The sequence below is a fragment of the Lynx rufus genome, unplaced genomic scaffold (assembly GCF_022079265.1).
Source record: "Lynx rufus isolate CCGP_SWC_20201006 ecotype Redwood Valley unplaced genomic scaffold, mLynRuf1.p SCAF_12, whole genome shotgun sequence".
In the NCBI taxonomy this organism is placed as follows: Eukaryota; Metazoa; Chordata; class Mammalia; order Carnivora; family Felidae; genus Lynx; species Lynx rufus.
The window spans coordinates 42,365,785-42,381,648 of record NW_025814826.1 but is presented as its reverse complement, the minus strand read 5'-3'; the positions used below and the strand labels follow the sequence as shown (position 1 = coordinate 42,381,648).

The following is a 15,864-nucleotide window of genomic DNA, read 5'->3' as shown; positions in this document are numbered from 1 at the left end:
AGAAGCAATTTTCTCAGGTTCACTTCATTCTCTCCTTTTGTATTTTTCCTCCTTTTTTTTTCACTTTATTTTCTATCTTCACTAGAATAGTCAAACATATTTGCATAGTATAAATATAAGACATTACTTAGAATGCATATGGAATTGTTTCATTAATTTATGGCCTATTCTCTATTTTTTTTTCAATTCCTCTGCACTTACCATTTTGAGTTCTACAGGAGCATATTATTTGTTAATGAGTTGACTACTTGTAAGATTTGTTTTTTTCAATGATACTTTCTGCTTAAAAATCACAATTTCCTCTATATACCTTGTCAATAATTTTGTTGTGTGTTTCAAGATGAATGTCCAAACATACAGTACAAATATATATAAATAATAAATCTGCAAATCTTGCAAGAGATGAAATATTTTGATGAGTTGAGTCAAAGGAAATGAATCAGGCTACTGTTGAATCACATACATAATCATTGGCAAAGTGGATCTGCTAGAATTGGAACAATATCAGCTGAAAGATATAAAATCAACAAGACAGATGATATGATAAATGTTTCAATATAGGATGATTCAAACATAAAATAATTAATAGGGTCCCTTGAAGAAATTAATAAAACCCTTAAAATATAGGTGAATGAATTATCCATTTACAATGATGTGGTGAAAGTAAAGTGAAAAGAATTCAATTCTATTTGGATTTTTTTCTACCTTTTTTAAAATAAAAAATTTTGGTCACTCTGAGTGGTTTTTTTCCCTGGGCTTGTTATCCTTAGGAAACTAGTTCCTCTTATGTAGTAAAAATCAGGGTAGTGATCTAATTTTTAAAATATAATTTTATTTTTTAACTTACAGCAGGATATATTTTATCTAAAAATGCAGAATTGTGGCTATGTACGGTAATTGGACTACTTATGGATTCAGTTAATAAAAATAATTTATACAAAGCCTATTATATTGAGGTACTGTCCCAGGAACTGAGAATACAAAGTCCAGTAAGTAAGGTCTGTGGGCTCTAGTATTTCATAGGTCTGTAAAGAAGCATTGATATTCCAAGCACTTTCGCCCTTTGAGAATTTTCCACCATGGTGATTTGCATACGTACCTTTCATTTGCTTGATTGGCTAATACACACACACACACACACACACACACACACATTCTTTTTCTGTCCTTAAAAGAACCACAGTCCAATCACATGGGTAGATTTGCCTTGTTCATTTTAATGATTTTTGGAAGCACTTTTGGAATAAACATAATTTAATAATAATGGTAATGTCCCCACACTGTCTCTTTCACATCTAACCAGAGTAGAAATGTAGTAAAGATGTAAAATTTCCCTTACAAAAATTCTCCTAATACCTGCTAATATTCAGCCTGCTTAAGATTATAAATGAATTGAGAAATTGCATATTTAATTAATCTTTCTCTAAAATCATGCCTCATGAAAAGAACTCTTCCGTCTTCTCCAGACAGGTACTTATCCAGAACCCACTACCAGTTCTGGAGTGTGAAACTTCCCCCAAATAACTAGTTTTGTCTTGGGTAGGTAAAAGAATATATCATGAGATCAAGGTCATGCATCTAAATATCATGCACACTTTTGCAGAGGAATTATGTTAAGAAACATCCATGAAACTAAACCAAGCTGAAAGGAAAAGAATATTTGCCATAATACTAAGAAGCTTATAAAAGTACTCTGATTATAAAATTTGATGATGTTCTTTTCTGTGATGTTCAAAATGAGAAAAAAAAGCTAAAAACTGGGCGACTGGGTGGCTCAGTCAGTTAAGTGTCCAACCTTTGATTTTGACACAGGTCATGATCTAACGGTTCGTGAGTTTGAACCCCTCATCGGGCTCTGCACTGACAGTGTGGAGCCTGCTTTGGGATTCTATCTCTCCTTCTCTCTCTGCCCCTCCCTTGCTCACATGTAAACACACTCTCTCTCTCAAAATAAAATAAATACACCTAAAAAAAGAGCTAAAAACTAAGCACAAGCAAATACTCATTAAAAAATGAAACAGGATCCTTACAGAGCCACCTTTGATACCTAAAGCACATAGTGCACATAATATTTTGGGAAGAAGATACAATCTGCACCAGGACAGGGCTTGTCAAGTAAAGTAAGGATTGGCTTTAAGTGCTAAGAAGAAATAAAGTCAATTGTTTCTTGGAATTTTTTTAACCCACTAAGACTCCTTCCAAAATGATTAATGTCCTGTATCTGGCAGGTCTTGTCGTTTGGGCCAAGGACAGCATACTCAATCAGATCCAGTGATAAATGAACCTCAGGCTTTTGTTCCAAATAACCAGGGCAGAAATGGTCCTTACTGGATCTTTGTTACTAAACTGAGAACTCTCAAAGATTTTGCTTTCTTTTTTTTTTTTTTTTTTTTTTTTTTTGTAAAGAACAGGTCAGGGATATGAGGCTACTCTCACATAGGAGAAAACTGGAGGAGATATCTCAGCATCAAACTGCGTAAAGTGAAGCTAAAAAGTCATCTAAATCTCAAGGAGAGAGAACTATCTCTGAGTGTAGTAGTTCCCAACCATGGGTGATTTTGCTTCCCAGGGCATATTTGGCAATGTCTGGAGATATTTTTCGGCTGTCATAGTGCAGGTGAATGAAGTACACTATTAGTATCTAGCAGGGAGAGGTCAATGCTAAACATTCTCAAAGCATAAAGCAACCCCCTACAATAAAGAATTCGTTTGTACCGAATATGAATAGTGCTGAGCTTGAAGTTGAGAAAATCTACCACTGAGATCTAAAAAGGAAACCAATGTTTCAATTGGGAGATTATATAAAATCAGAAGCGTTATCAGAGAAATGACCACCTTTCTGGAACTTCATTCTGCTATGGTAGAATTTTTTCTTGGCTTGAGACCTGGAACAGTACGTGCCTGAGCAAGAATGTCCATTGCTGCATTGTCTCTAATAGAAAAACAGTGACTCGGGGCTCAGTTGGTTAAGTGTCTGACTTTGGCTCAGGTCATGATCTCACGGTTTGTGGGTTCAAGCCCTATGTCAGGCTCTGTGCCGACAGCTCAGAGCCTGGAGTCTGCTTCGGATTCTGTGTCTCCCTCTCTTTCTGTCCCTCCCCCACTCATGCTCTGTCTCTCAAAAATAAATAAACATTGAAAACAAAATTAAAAAAGAAAGGAGTAACATAACTCAACCATCAAGGGTTTGGTTATACAAATTATATTTTATGTATATCCATGAAAGGGAATATAAGTGTGATTACCGTGATCCTAAGTTATTTAAAAATACATATGTCTATTTCTCACTTAGGAAGTTAAAAGAGAAAGTAGCTTTGAAGTGGCACAGACTAGAATCATCACAATTGTTTTACTTTTAGCATAGATATCATCTACTTAGATTTATCATAAATGATGCCAAGTGGGCCTCAATTACATGATAGAAACTAATGAGAAAAAATCCTCCCACAAAAGCCAATTCAAACCTTTAAAACATTGTATTTTTTTTGAGAATTTGATCTAATCATTTCTTACATATCATTCACATATTTATTCTTTAAAAAATATTTACTTAATCTTTTTTTAATAAGTTATATACTAGACTAGGTCCTGAAAATACAACAATGTAGAAAATAGACAAAATAATTGTCTTCATGAAGTTATTGGTGTGTGTGTGTGTGTGTGTGTGTTGTGGTTTTGGAGTGGTGGAGGTCCAGAGATGACAGCCAAGAAAGAATTCTTGAGATGTCTTTGGTGTAAAAGGGTGATTTTATTAAAGCACATGGGACTGGACCCATGAGTGGGAATTGCTGCACCGGGTTGTGGAGTAACTGGTTACATATCATGGAGTTGGGAAGGGAAAGGCAAAAGGGAGGCCTCTTAGAAGGACATTCGTATGCTAAAGAGGACTTCTAAGTTACCTGAGGCCTTACTGTTGTCAAGCTAAGGTTGTTTTCCCCTCTAGGAAGGCATTAACATTAAGATAGTAGGGGGCTCCTGGAGAAATGTTATATTCTGTATTTGCCTTGATATTTGTCAGTGGGCTGCAGGTTATAAAGAAATTCAATTTTACCTCCCATTCTTGCCTTTGTTCCCCACATCACTGTGGAGGGGAGGGTGATATTGGGACACCAGGAAACTGAGTCTGTATGTTTCTGGAGATTAGGCTATTGATAAGATTGCCTTTTTCTTTTCATTTACCAAGATGTTTGTAAACTGATGGAGACTCATGTCCTCCTTGACTGTGATTTCTATCAGGTAACCATTTGATTTCTCCTCTTAGCTTTAGGGCAGTCAGGAATGTCTGAGGAATGCCACACAGATCCCACTTGCGGCGGTGGGGGTGGGGGGGCAGGCATTGCCGGCATGTGCTTTGCCCTCTGCTTGCCTTATGCCCCCTCATCATGGGTACATGTGCCCTGTGTGCTTAGGGGATTTGGTGACTTTTGAAGAGATTTTTCTTGAAAGAAAACCCAGCATCCCATTGTTATAAACTGATGTCTTTGAATTTTAGGGCAAAGCCCCACATAGCCACTATTCTAAGGCTTTGCCTGGAAAGAGCAAAAGCCTCTTTTTTGTTGCTAGAAACAAACTAGTGGCAAATGAAAAGACTGTTGCTATTGGAAACTGCCTCTTTGATGGGCCTTTGCTTCACTAGAAAGCCACCAACAATTCCTTGTGAAGCCCTTGTTGTCAGGCATTTCATCATGAGGCTGCCACATATGCAAACTCTTTCTTGGTGCCTCTTTGTAAAATAAGTCCTCTGTCCTCTCTTTCAGTAGCTGTACCTCAGCTTGTGGGCCTTAGGACCAGGTTAGCTGTTCTTTCTTGCCAGGCTTCTATTTCAATCTGTAAAGTGCTACCTAGAAAATAACAACAGCATATATGTGTGCTCTTTAACGTCCCACTTCTTAATTGGAATGTAGGTTTAAAATTTAGGGGTGTGCGTGTGTGTGTGTGTGTGTGTGTGTGTGTGTATGTAACACACACACACACACATATATATATACACACATATATATACACACACACACACATATATATATGTATGTATACATACACACCCAGATGGTAAAAGGAAACAAAATAAATCAAAGGCTTATACTCACTTTTATATAGTTGTAAATTTTGAAACAAAACTGAAATTTTGAAATGATATTCCTGGTAAATAACCAGGATTTGATTTCCTATTCAACTCAGTTGCATAATTTTAAAAATCGTTTCCTGTACAATTATTAAAAGAACAAAAATTATCCTATATATGCAAAACTCTTAGTAGGATCAGACAGAAACTCTCACTGGGTGTGATTTAGCAAACTGTCCCCAGGGCTCCTAGGATTATCAGGTGAAGTGCAGTGAACATTGTTCTTTAATTTAAATGCCATTAGTCACGGTTTTAAAACTTCTTAGGCTTAGTGGATTAGAATAATATGACAGAAATCTTGACATTCATAATATTTAATGGTAAATTAAGAAATACAATGTAATTGAAGTGCTATTAAGGTCTTCCATGCCTTAATCTGCTTTTAGTCTTTGACCCTAGACCTCCAAAATACTTCTTTAATCTTGTCACCCATCCTGGTAACAATGATTAGGTGATCAGGGAATCTTTGCTGAAGAATTAATTAAAATTAGAAATGAAAGAATATAGCCCCGGTTTACCTGATGAAATTATTTACCCTTTTATGAACCAAACGATTTGGGGTGCCTGGGTGGCTCAGTGCTTAAGCCTTTCCAACTTCCGCTCAGGTCATAATCTCACCTCTTGTGAGTTTGAGCCCCATGTTGGGCTCTGTGCTGACAGCTCAGACCCTGGGATTCTGTGTCTCCCTCTCTCTCTGCTCCTCCCCCACTTGCACTCTGTCTCTCTCTCTCAAAAATAAATCAACTTTGAAAATTATCTCTGAGCAAAAAGATTTAAAGGGAAAAAAAAAAGAAAAGATAATAAAAGCCAAGTAACCCCATGTGTTTTTTTTTTAAATCTTTAGAAAAGAAACAGTGTAACCTTGTATTTTCCTTTTTCTCTTATCTGTCAGAAAGCTTTTAGATAATTGCTTGCCCAAATCAAGCTCAAACCACCTACCACAAAACAGCAAACGCCATTGTCACTTATATATAATTTCTGTTATGCCTTGTTATTAAATATCATATTTCAAATTATTTCGCCTTTTCTCTGTTGTCTTAGTCTTTCTGAAAGATTTTGGGTGGCATTATAAATGATAATATTATATATGTAAACAGAGCCAGCTTTATGGACTAATACAATTGATAGAACCTCATGATGGGGTTTTGGGGTGATGGGGGTTCGTTGGGTTTAGAGCTGATGGCCAAGAAAGAATTCTTGAAGACACCTTTGGTGATTTTATTAAAGCACAGGGACAGTACTGTGGGCAGGAAGAGCTGCACTGGAGTTATGACAGGTAACTCATTATGTACCCTCAGGGTAGGAGAAGGTCAAGGATAATGTCTGGAAGGTATTTTGGAAACAAGGTTTCCAGGACCTTGAGGGGCTTGCTGTTGCTAGGGAAACACCATTTGTTACCGTTTAGTAAAACCTCAGTCATGAGACCCTTCGGATGTCTATCAGGGGCCATAAATTTGGAGTATGATTGCCAGCATATATCTTGGGGGAGCTGAGGTAAAGGAAGTTTCCAAAGGAATTTTTATATGTTCAAGTAGATTGGGGTCAGTATAAGGTTAAACCAAGATTCCCTTCTACCCCTAGCAAAGTGTCCTCATCCAGGCAGCTGAGCTCCCAGAGGGAGGTCACTCTGCCAGTTTCAAGGACTTGTTAGTGGGCTGTAGGCGCTATGCCCATGCTTCTTCATCACCTCATGCTCAAAAGGGTCCTGCGCTGAGGTTTAATGCTCTGTGATGACTGCCTTAAAATTCTTAATTTCAACTTTAAATTTGTACTTTGCAACTGAGGTCTATTTGGGACAATGGAGTATGTGCTGAGGGTTTGGAGCCTCTGCTCATGCACAGTCTGCCTCTCTGCCTCCCTGTCTTCCTAGGATGGGTTATAAGCCACGTGCTCCCTACCATGTTGTGCCCCTGGCCTTGCCTGACCTCCCCATTCCCACTCCTACTCGGGGGACACTGGTGTGCTCTCCCCAGTCAGTCCATAGCATCATCAGCAGAGGGAGGCTCACACTGCAATTGTCTTCCATCCCTTTGTGGGGCCCTGAGTGCAAGCATGAAACAGGTAGGGGGTGAGTATATTTGCAGAGTCTTAGCACAGAGCAGTACAGCAGCTACCCCTCCCTCGGCTGGCAACGACAAGGCATATTTAGTAAGAACTTGACACAAGCCTCTCATTCACCCCAAATCCAGAAAGCGAATGCCTTCCAGAGTGGAGGTGGCAATTTCTTGGAGGTCATTCTTTCACTTGAGTTGGCAGTGAGTTGGTGAAAATGGTAAATTGATTTCTCTGTCCCTAGCAATGGTAGTTTCATTGCCACAAACCAAGTGTCCTGTCCTGCATGTGATAGATTCACATTGATGTATTTTTTTGCATCTAGCATTGTTTTAATTAAAAACTATTATAATATCCAGCTGAGTGACACTAGGCAGAAAATATGCTCTCAGTCCAGTCAGCCTGATACATTAGAGATTCCAATTGCTATATGTGGAAATATGTAGATTTCAAATATTATATTAGAAATCCTGATTCTAGGGGTGTCTGGGTGGTTCAGTTGGTTAAGCTTCTGTCTTCTGCTCAGGTCATGATCTCGCAATTTGTGGGTCTATGCCCTGCGTCAGGCTCTGTGCTGACAGCTCAGAACCTGGAGCCTTCTTTGGATTCTGTGTCTCCCTCCTTCTCTGCCTCTCCCCCACTTATGCTCTCTCTCTTTCTCTCTCTCTCTCAAAAATAAATCAATGTTAATTTTTTTTAAAAGAAATCCTGTTTCTATAGGATGACTTCTACTTGATCACCTAATGCAGATTAAAAGAGGTTAACTGAATCAGTGTTCCTTACAGTATAATAGTACATTAACCTAGCCTTTTCAGAGTCCAAATGCAGTTTCTGAGCCACATGCATAGAATCTGTAATAGGCATAGCTGATCATAATCAAGAGTTGCCAGCGTGTGGCTTAAATATGCTTATGTTTTGTGATTAAAAATGAATATGGTAACCAAATTTCCTTCATATATATTAAGTCTGCCATATGCTTACTACTTCTCTCCATTAAATACGTGGCACATTAACCATCTGCTCTTCTCATCCAATACTGATAGTCATCAGTTGTGGAGACCCAGGTATACCAGCCAATGGACTGAGATATGGAGATGATTATGTGGTTGGACAAAATGTTTCTTACATGTGCCAGCCAGGCTACACAATGGAATTCAACGGTTCCAGAATTAGGACTTGTACAACTAATGGCACATGGAGTGGAATAATGCCAACTTGTAGAGGTAGGATAATTTCTCCAATATTTGTAAGTGATAACCACCATGTATTTACTTTTTAACATGCCATTTTAAGGTTAAAAAGCGTTTTTCTATTATTTCACTGTTTTCTGATACTAAAAATTGCTGCAGTTTTTATTTTAAAACCAGGTAGATAATAACATATATATGGACTTTAAAATGATATTTCAAGAAAGGTATTATATCTTATCGTGAGTAATGACAATGAACTTTAATGCAACCAAAACAACAAAAGTATCATGTTCTCTGATATGCGCTCACTATCATCATTTATATTGAGGGGAATATTTAAAACATTCTTAATAAATTAGAATTTTAATTTGATGATCCACTTGGGCCAAGTAATTCAAAGATGGGAGGAAAACTTTCTATAACTTGAGAATAATCATACTGAATTAGAAAACTAACTTTTCATACAGAATCATGTTTCTTAAAAGAATGCAATCTATAATTAATCTTTTAGTTACTGTAGGCATACATTTGCTACTTTAATGCTGTGTATTTAATGCTGGAAATATTTTTATAATTTTTTGCCAATTTTTATGATTACTTATGTAATACTGCAGATGTCATGCCAGACAATTCCTATTGTTTCATAATAATACTGAGATTTCTCATTCAGGTGTCTTTCTAAATATCTGTGAATTCACAGTTTAACAAAAAGGATAAATTCAACATGTGTATCTTTCTTAATTACACACATTATCTGTGTGTATTCTTGATTATCTGTTTCTGAATCAGATCACTATCTACAGTTAACATTTGAAAATATATGAATATTATATATTTTAGAGGTTATTTCATACGTGATTAATTGAATCTGATAATGGGAATGTTATATAACTCAAAAAAATATCATATATGATGCAAGTCATAAAAATCCAGTTATTTCTCATTTTTGGATTTTGCATTGGTTACCCCCCTTTTTCCCTTCACCTCTGTCACATTATCCTACCCATTTCTGCTTGAAGCCAACTTAAAACAAATTTTAGGAGCATGTGGGTGGCTCAGTAGGTTAAGCTTCTGACTTCGACTCAGGTCATGGTCTCATGGTTTGAGAATTTAAGCTCCTAAATTTGGGCTCCTCTCTTGTCTCTTTCTCCCTCTCTGTCCCTCCCCTACTTGTGCTCTCATCTCACTTTCTCTCTCTCTCTCAAAAATAAGTAAACATTAAAAAAAAACCAAATTTAAAAATTAATGTTTAAACATTTAATAATTTATTTTAAAACCCTACAGTAAAGTTTTTAAAAAGTATATTCATTTATTTTGAGACAGAGAGAGAGAGAGAGAGAGCAAGTGGGGAGTGGCAGAGAGAGAGAAAAGAAGAGAGAAGGAGAAAGGGCGAAAGGGCGCCATCAGCACTGAGCCTGACGTGGGGCTTGAACTCACGTGAGTGTTGGGAAGGGGCAGAGAGAGGGAGAGAGAATCCCAAGCAGGCTCCACACTGCCAGCACAGATCCTGATGTGGGGCTCAAACTCACGAACCATGAGATCGTGACCTGAGCTGAAATCAAGAGTTGGATGCTTAACTGACTGAGCCACCCAGGTGCCCCACAGTAAATTTTAACATATGAATTTAAGTGGTTAATAGAACCAATTTGGATATTTTAATGAGATACATAATCTAGGTTTCTTTTGCAAATGTCACAGAATTACTTGCAAATTCTTTGCTACAATGTTGACACTATATATAGCCAAACAGCCCAGATCTTCAGTCTGTCTAAAGGTCATTGGAAAGTAATCTTATATAAAACCAATAATTTATCACTTACAGTATACTGAATGGTCACCCTCTATTTTCTTCCCTTAGATGTCAGGCAGCTCTTTATTTTGTAAGAGTATCTCTGACAACCAGTAGCCATTATGTTGCCAAGAAATAGTCACATTCTAGAAGGATTAATTCCAGGGATGTTTCAGGACTACTACTAGGAGAATAAAACATGTCACACCATATTGTCCTCCAAAAGGTTAAATTAGCACATATGCTTCTTCTAATGATTTTTTTTTTTACACCCAGGATATTTCAACAGCTGTGTCTAATCGCTTTTAATGTAATTGCAGCTGTTACCTGCTCAACTCCTCCCCAGATCTCTAATGGAAGGTTGGAAGGAACAAATTTTGACTGGGGCTTTAGTATTAGCTACATCTGTTCTCCAGGCTATGAACTATCCTTTCCTGCTGTTTTGACCTGTGTAGGGAACGGTACCTGGAGTGGGGAAGTACCACAGTGCTTACGTAAGTATAATTTCTGTATTTGAAATTATATTTTCTTCTTTTCACTCTCGTAGAGCTCCTTCACTTAGGACAGCTGTTACTTAAAATTTTCAGATTTTGCTAGAAGAAAAATGAGCTTGTTAAAGCTCATTTCAAGGTATAATAAAATTCAATAGAAAATCATATTTACCAGTGTAGCTACTTTTCCTGTCATCCAACTCTTGTGTTCTTTCTGCTCTGACTCTAAATATTAGGCTGAACTACTTTGTTTTCAAATTTGTTTAAAAAAAAAGTTATTACTCAAAATAAAGTCCCTTTAAGATGAATTCTACCCCTGGAAAAGTATTCTTATTTATGTCCAGTTTGTCTCAACTGAACACTCTCATTTACTCCCAAATTTCTTTCCACAGTAAATCCTTGTCACTCTACATGGATGGTATTTGTCATGATAATGATTGTGATTATACATCTAAAATGACTAGAGTAGGGGCACCTGGGTGGCTCAGTCGGTTGGGTGTCCCACTTTGGCTCAGGTCATGATCTCATGGTTTGTGAGTTTGAGCCCCGTGTCATGCTCTGTGCTGACAGCTCAGAGCCTGGATCCTGCTTCGAATTCTGTGTCTCCCTCTCTCTCTGCTCCTCCTCTGCTCATGCTCTGTCTCTCTCTCTCTCAAAAATAAACATTAAAAAAAAATAAAATGATTAGGGTAAGCATGGAGATGAGGGATTATTATGATTTTCTTACAGAGGTTACTTTACAATATATATTCCAGCAAGTGTCACTTTGAAATTAATTTGGAAGATCACAAGACAAAATAAAACTCGGCGTTGTGTTTTACACAAATTATTGTAGTACGTGATATGTGCAGTGTTCATTCTGAGGTGTCCAGTGCTATCCTGTTCCTAGTCTTCCCTTCCTCCTTCCTTCTCTTCATGAGGTAAAGCATCATCACCCCTCAACCCCCATCCTCATAGCCTTGAACGTTAAGCAGATCTAACTGATGAGACGAAACTGCTTGGAACCCTCCAGTCTTCTCTCATTCACAGTGGAAACCATATTGTTTAAAGGCTAACGTGCTTTTTTTTCTTCTTTCCTCCTGACCTCATCATATCCTACAATCCCCAACACTTCTACGTTGATGTCATGATGTCACACAAATTGTCCCTTAAAATTCTGATATATGCTAAGGATCAACTTAGAAAAGACCAGTGTGTTCTAAATAAGACTAGATATTCTATGGCTATCTCAACAGATAAGGACAAGGAGATTTACAGAGATGAGTTTATGGTAAAATTTGTTTGATATGACTAGGAAAATCTCAATCAAGAAGTTATTTGGATAGAATATTTTATTTTTAGTTCTCTTAAAATGCAAATGATAATGCACTACCTATGACTGACATTGAATTATAACTATCCATATATAATAGGGTTAACTGTGTCCAAATTGCTTGACATATTATTTCTACTGCACATAACAGAACTCCTAGTAAGTATGTTTACTCATGACATTTTAGTTAATAATGTCTTGGGCTCCGAGAGGGGAATCAAATTGTAAGGACGCTGTGTGACTGTGTCATCGTTTAAGGCACCAGCTACATGGTTATGTGGCCTACGGTTGCACTGCTACTAATTGGAAGACTATGAATGCCAGTTCAGAGAAGGTAGACTAAAGAGCCAATGCTCTTATCCATTGAATAGCCAAACAGATTCATTCTAGGGACTTTATAGAAGGGAAAGTCTTTTGTCTTTATTTTCACTCAAAGTATGTCCTTTGATCTTAAAGTTTACGTCATTGCGAACTGAACCCTTCTGAAAATCAATCCTGTTGATTTAAGCCTCTAAGCTGGACACCAATAGGTTGTTTGGTTTTAGTACATGAAAGTCCACAGATGGAAAACAACAGAATAATAACACAGTGGGGGGGGGGGGTAGGGAGCAGGAGTGAGGAGTTTATGTGGTTGTGTCTCCCTCTTTTGTTGAATAAAGATAAGTTTCTGAGATGAATGACTCAACAGAAATATGCAAGACAGACTCTTCAGAAGTAGGTTACAAAATAACTTGGCAATAGAAATGATTGCTAAGGTGAAAAGCTCACTGGTAATCTCTGCTGAAGAAATAGCCGTTGACTTCAACATGTGCTAAAGTTACAAAGATTAATAAGATGAAGACCCTGGCCTTTAGGATTTGATGCTATATTGCTAGAAGTGCTTAGAAGCCAACTAGCACAAAGATTCACAATATCCAGGAAATGTTGAAAATTAAAGCAAAGCACAGTAAACAAATGTTTACCTGTTGCTTTACTCTGACAATTTCCCCTAAATTTATGTTGTTGAATATTTATTTAATAATTACTTTTACTTCTGTTTTAAAAAGAAAAAAAAAAAAGAAGTTCCTAAAAAAGAGGTTTGAAAATTCAGGTTTCTCCTGGAGTCTTGAATTTCAGGAAACAGCTTTCTTTGAACACTGAGCTAAAACTAAAGTGTTCTGTTTTTAGGGTATTTATCCATTCCTATAAGCCTGGAGCGTTCCTAGGTGATTCCTGTTGTCCTGGTAGATGTCCTACCCAGTTAAAGGTCCCCGTTCAGCCTCAAAAACATCTTTGGTTTGGATAATGCACCATTTTAAGGGAGTGTTTATACTGAAAAATATTTGGATGTTACCGTTTGTTTGCCTTATAGGAAATAAGCTTTCGGTGCTACATCTGCAAATTTAAAAACCAAGTACAGTTAAAAATCATTAAAATGAAAAATGTATGTTATGTATTTTCTACTACAATGAAAACTTGAAAGCCTGTGATATCTTTGCCTCCATTCTGCATGCTTACTCTGCCCCAGCGTCACTGGCCTTAGGCCTTCTTCACATGCTAGACATGCTCCAGCATAGGGCTTTGGCAACACTGTTTCCTCTAGCTGGAATGCTCTCCCTTGGGGTATCGGCATGGCTGCCTGCTTCGTTTCCTCCAAATCTTCCTTCAATGACAGACACCCTGGTCCCCTTGTTTAAAACCTCCGCCTTATCTCTCACCATCTATCACATCCACAAATTACTTGGTCCAAATCTCCTTCCTCCACACTGTTTCTCCACAGACGACTCCCTGCCTTCCCACATACTATCTTTGTTACTTACTATGTTTATTTTTTTTTGTTTTCTTCCCTCACAAATGCATAAACTCCACAAGGGAAGGAATCTTATTTTGTTGACTGATAAGTCCAAGTACGTAAAACTTAGAATAAGTTCTTTTAGTTGTTGGGAATTATATGACGGACACAATAATCCATTCTATTTGTTTAGAAACTCTGCCAGGATGGTATTTTCAATAGTTGTTGTGGAATTTTGAGATTCCTTGGTTTTGTATAGATTTGGACTGTACGGGGCTTCTTTACTCTTTAAAAGACACTCAAGGGGCGCCTGGGTGGCACAGTCGGTTAAGCGTCCGACTTCAGCCAGGTCACGATCTCGCGGTCTGGGAGTTCGAGCCCCGCGTCGGGCTCTGGGCTGATGGCTCAGAGCCTGGAGCCTGTTTCCGATTCTGTGTCTCCCTCTCTCTCTGCCCCTCCCCCATTCATGCTCTGTCTCTCTCTGTCCCAAAAAATAAATAAACGTTGAAAAAAAAAAATTTAAAAAAAAATAAAAAAAATAAAAGACACTCAAAAATCCCCCACAATGCTTCAAAGAGGAAGACAACAAAATACTGGGATATGTGCTCTGAGTGTTCAACAGAGTACAGCAGAACAAAGAAGTGTACCTGTTACATGCGTATAAAAAGAAAGAACAATCTGGAGAGTACAGCCTAGACCACTGGTTCCTTCGACAGAACTATCTGCAAATCACATGCCTTTTCAGAAGTATACGCCAACTCTGCAAATGATTTGTACAACGATGTGGTTTGATTCTGGTCAATACAAAACAACAACAAAAATACAAAAAAATTCTATAGTTGCTTAGGTGGTCTCCTAGGTGGAAAACATCTCAATCAGACTATTTTTAAACATATCATGCTGAGTCCTACATTCAATATATATCACATAGAAGCTAAAAAAAATTCTGTGGGGCACATTAACGTGAATAACCTGTCACTATAGTTCAATATCCCAGTTATTTTCATCATTTTTCTAAACTGTTGCTCTGATGAATCCTAAATCTTTGTTATAATTTTCTTTTCATTTCCAGCAAAATTTTGCGGTGACCCTGGTATTCCTGCCCAAGGAAAAAGAGAAGGCAAAAGTTTCATATACCAGTCAGAGGTTTCTTTTAGCTGCAATTCTCCCTTCATATTAGTGGGATCGAGTACCAGAATATGTCAAGCAGATGGCACTTGGAGTGGTTCGTCACCTCATTGCATAGGTAATATTAATTAAAGGTTGATTATTCTTAGTAATTTTGGAATTATTGGATACTAGTTACATTGGATAAACTAGGGGTGACTACATATGAAAAATAAATGTAAAATACAGAAGCAATTAGAAGGCGTTGAAAATGAACACAGTTAAAACATATGATGTTATATTTAGCATTTAAAACTTCCTGAAGATACACTCAAAATAATTTCTTGTTTATCAGTAAAATGAGAAAGAAAAAAACCTCTCAGATTAATAGAAGTAAGTACTAGCATTTTTGTATACAAATTTTGTATACATTTTTACAGCTAATTTATCTTATTCAAACGACACGAAACTTGCTCCAAAAATTTTAAAAAGGTACACCGATTTCAAAATGGCTTTAAGCACATTTCTGTAATCTTAAATTAAATGCCACATTTGGTAAACCAACCAAATAATCTGTCATACAAACTAGCCAATTTAGAGACTACTAGTGCTACCATTTTTATATCTGAATCTCCTATAGGTGTCCATGAAAAATGAAAATAACTAAGCCTGTTTCTGGAAAAACTCTTGCTTCTTGAGGGGAATATTATGCTACCTAGATTATAATTTAGCAAAGTCCCTAAACAAATGTTTTATGCATGTGCTCTTCTTTCATATCCTTCATTTTTCCTTCACTTTTCATCCACAGTGAGTTGGATGTCGAGTGCTTTTATGTTAGAAGGGTTCAAAGTTCAAGAACTGCAAAATTCATGTAAAATGCAGTGCACCTGAATTCTTGCTTTAAGATTAGCAGACTTCTGTCCCTGGAGAGATGCTATTAGATTTATACTCTTTATTATTACCCCTGGTCCTTTCATTGAGCCCCAGATCACTCAAAATTGTTTTGTATGAAAGGAATATAGATTAGATA

At 37.2% G+C, this 15,864-nt stretch overlaps 1 protein-coding gene across 2 annotated transcripts in view; it reads left to right on the top strand.

The window, feature by feature from the left end:
* The window catches only part of CSMD3 (CUB and Sushi multiple domains 3), a 1,257,946-nt gene that overhangs the window by 1,205,096 nt on the left and 36,986 nt on the right, over positions 1-15,864 (top strand). For both annotated transcript variants that reach the window (XM_047073797.1, XM_047073796.1), the window contains 3 exons: positions 8,218-8,397; positions 10,474-10,647; positions 14,800-14,973. In XM_047073797.1, the coding sequence (XP_046929753.1) occupies positions 8,218-8,397; positions 10,474-10,647; positions 14,800-14,973 (528 nt within the window). The remainder of the gene's footprint in view (positions 1-8,217; positions 8,398-10,473; positions 10,648-14,799; positions 14,974-15,864) is intronic.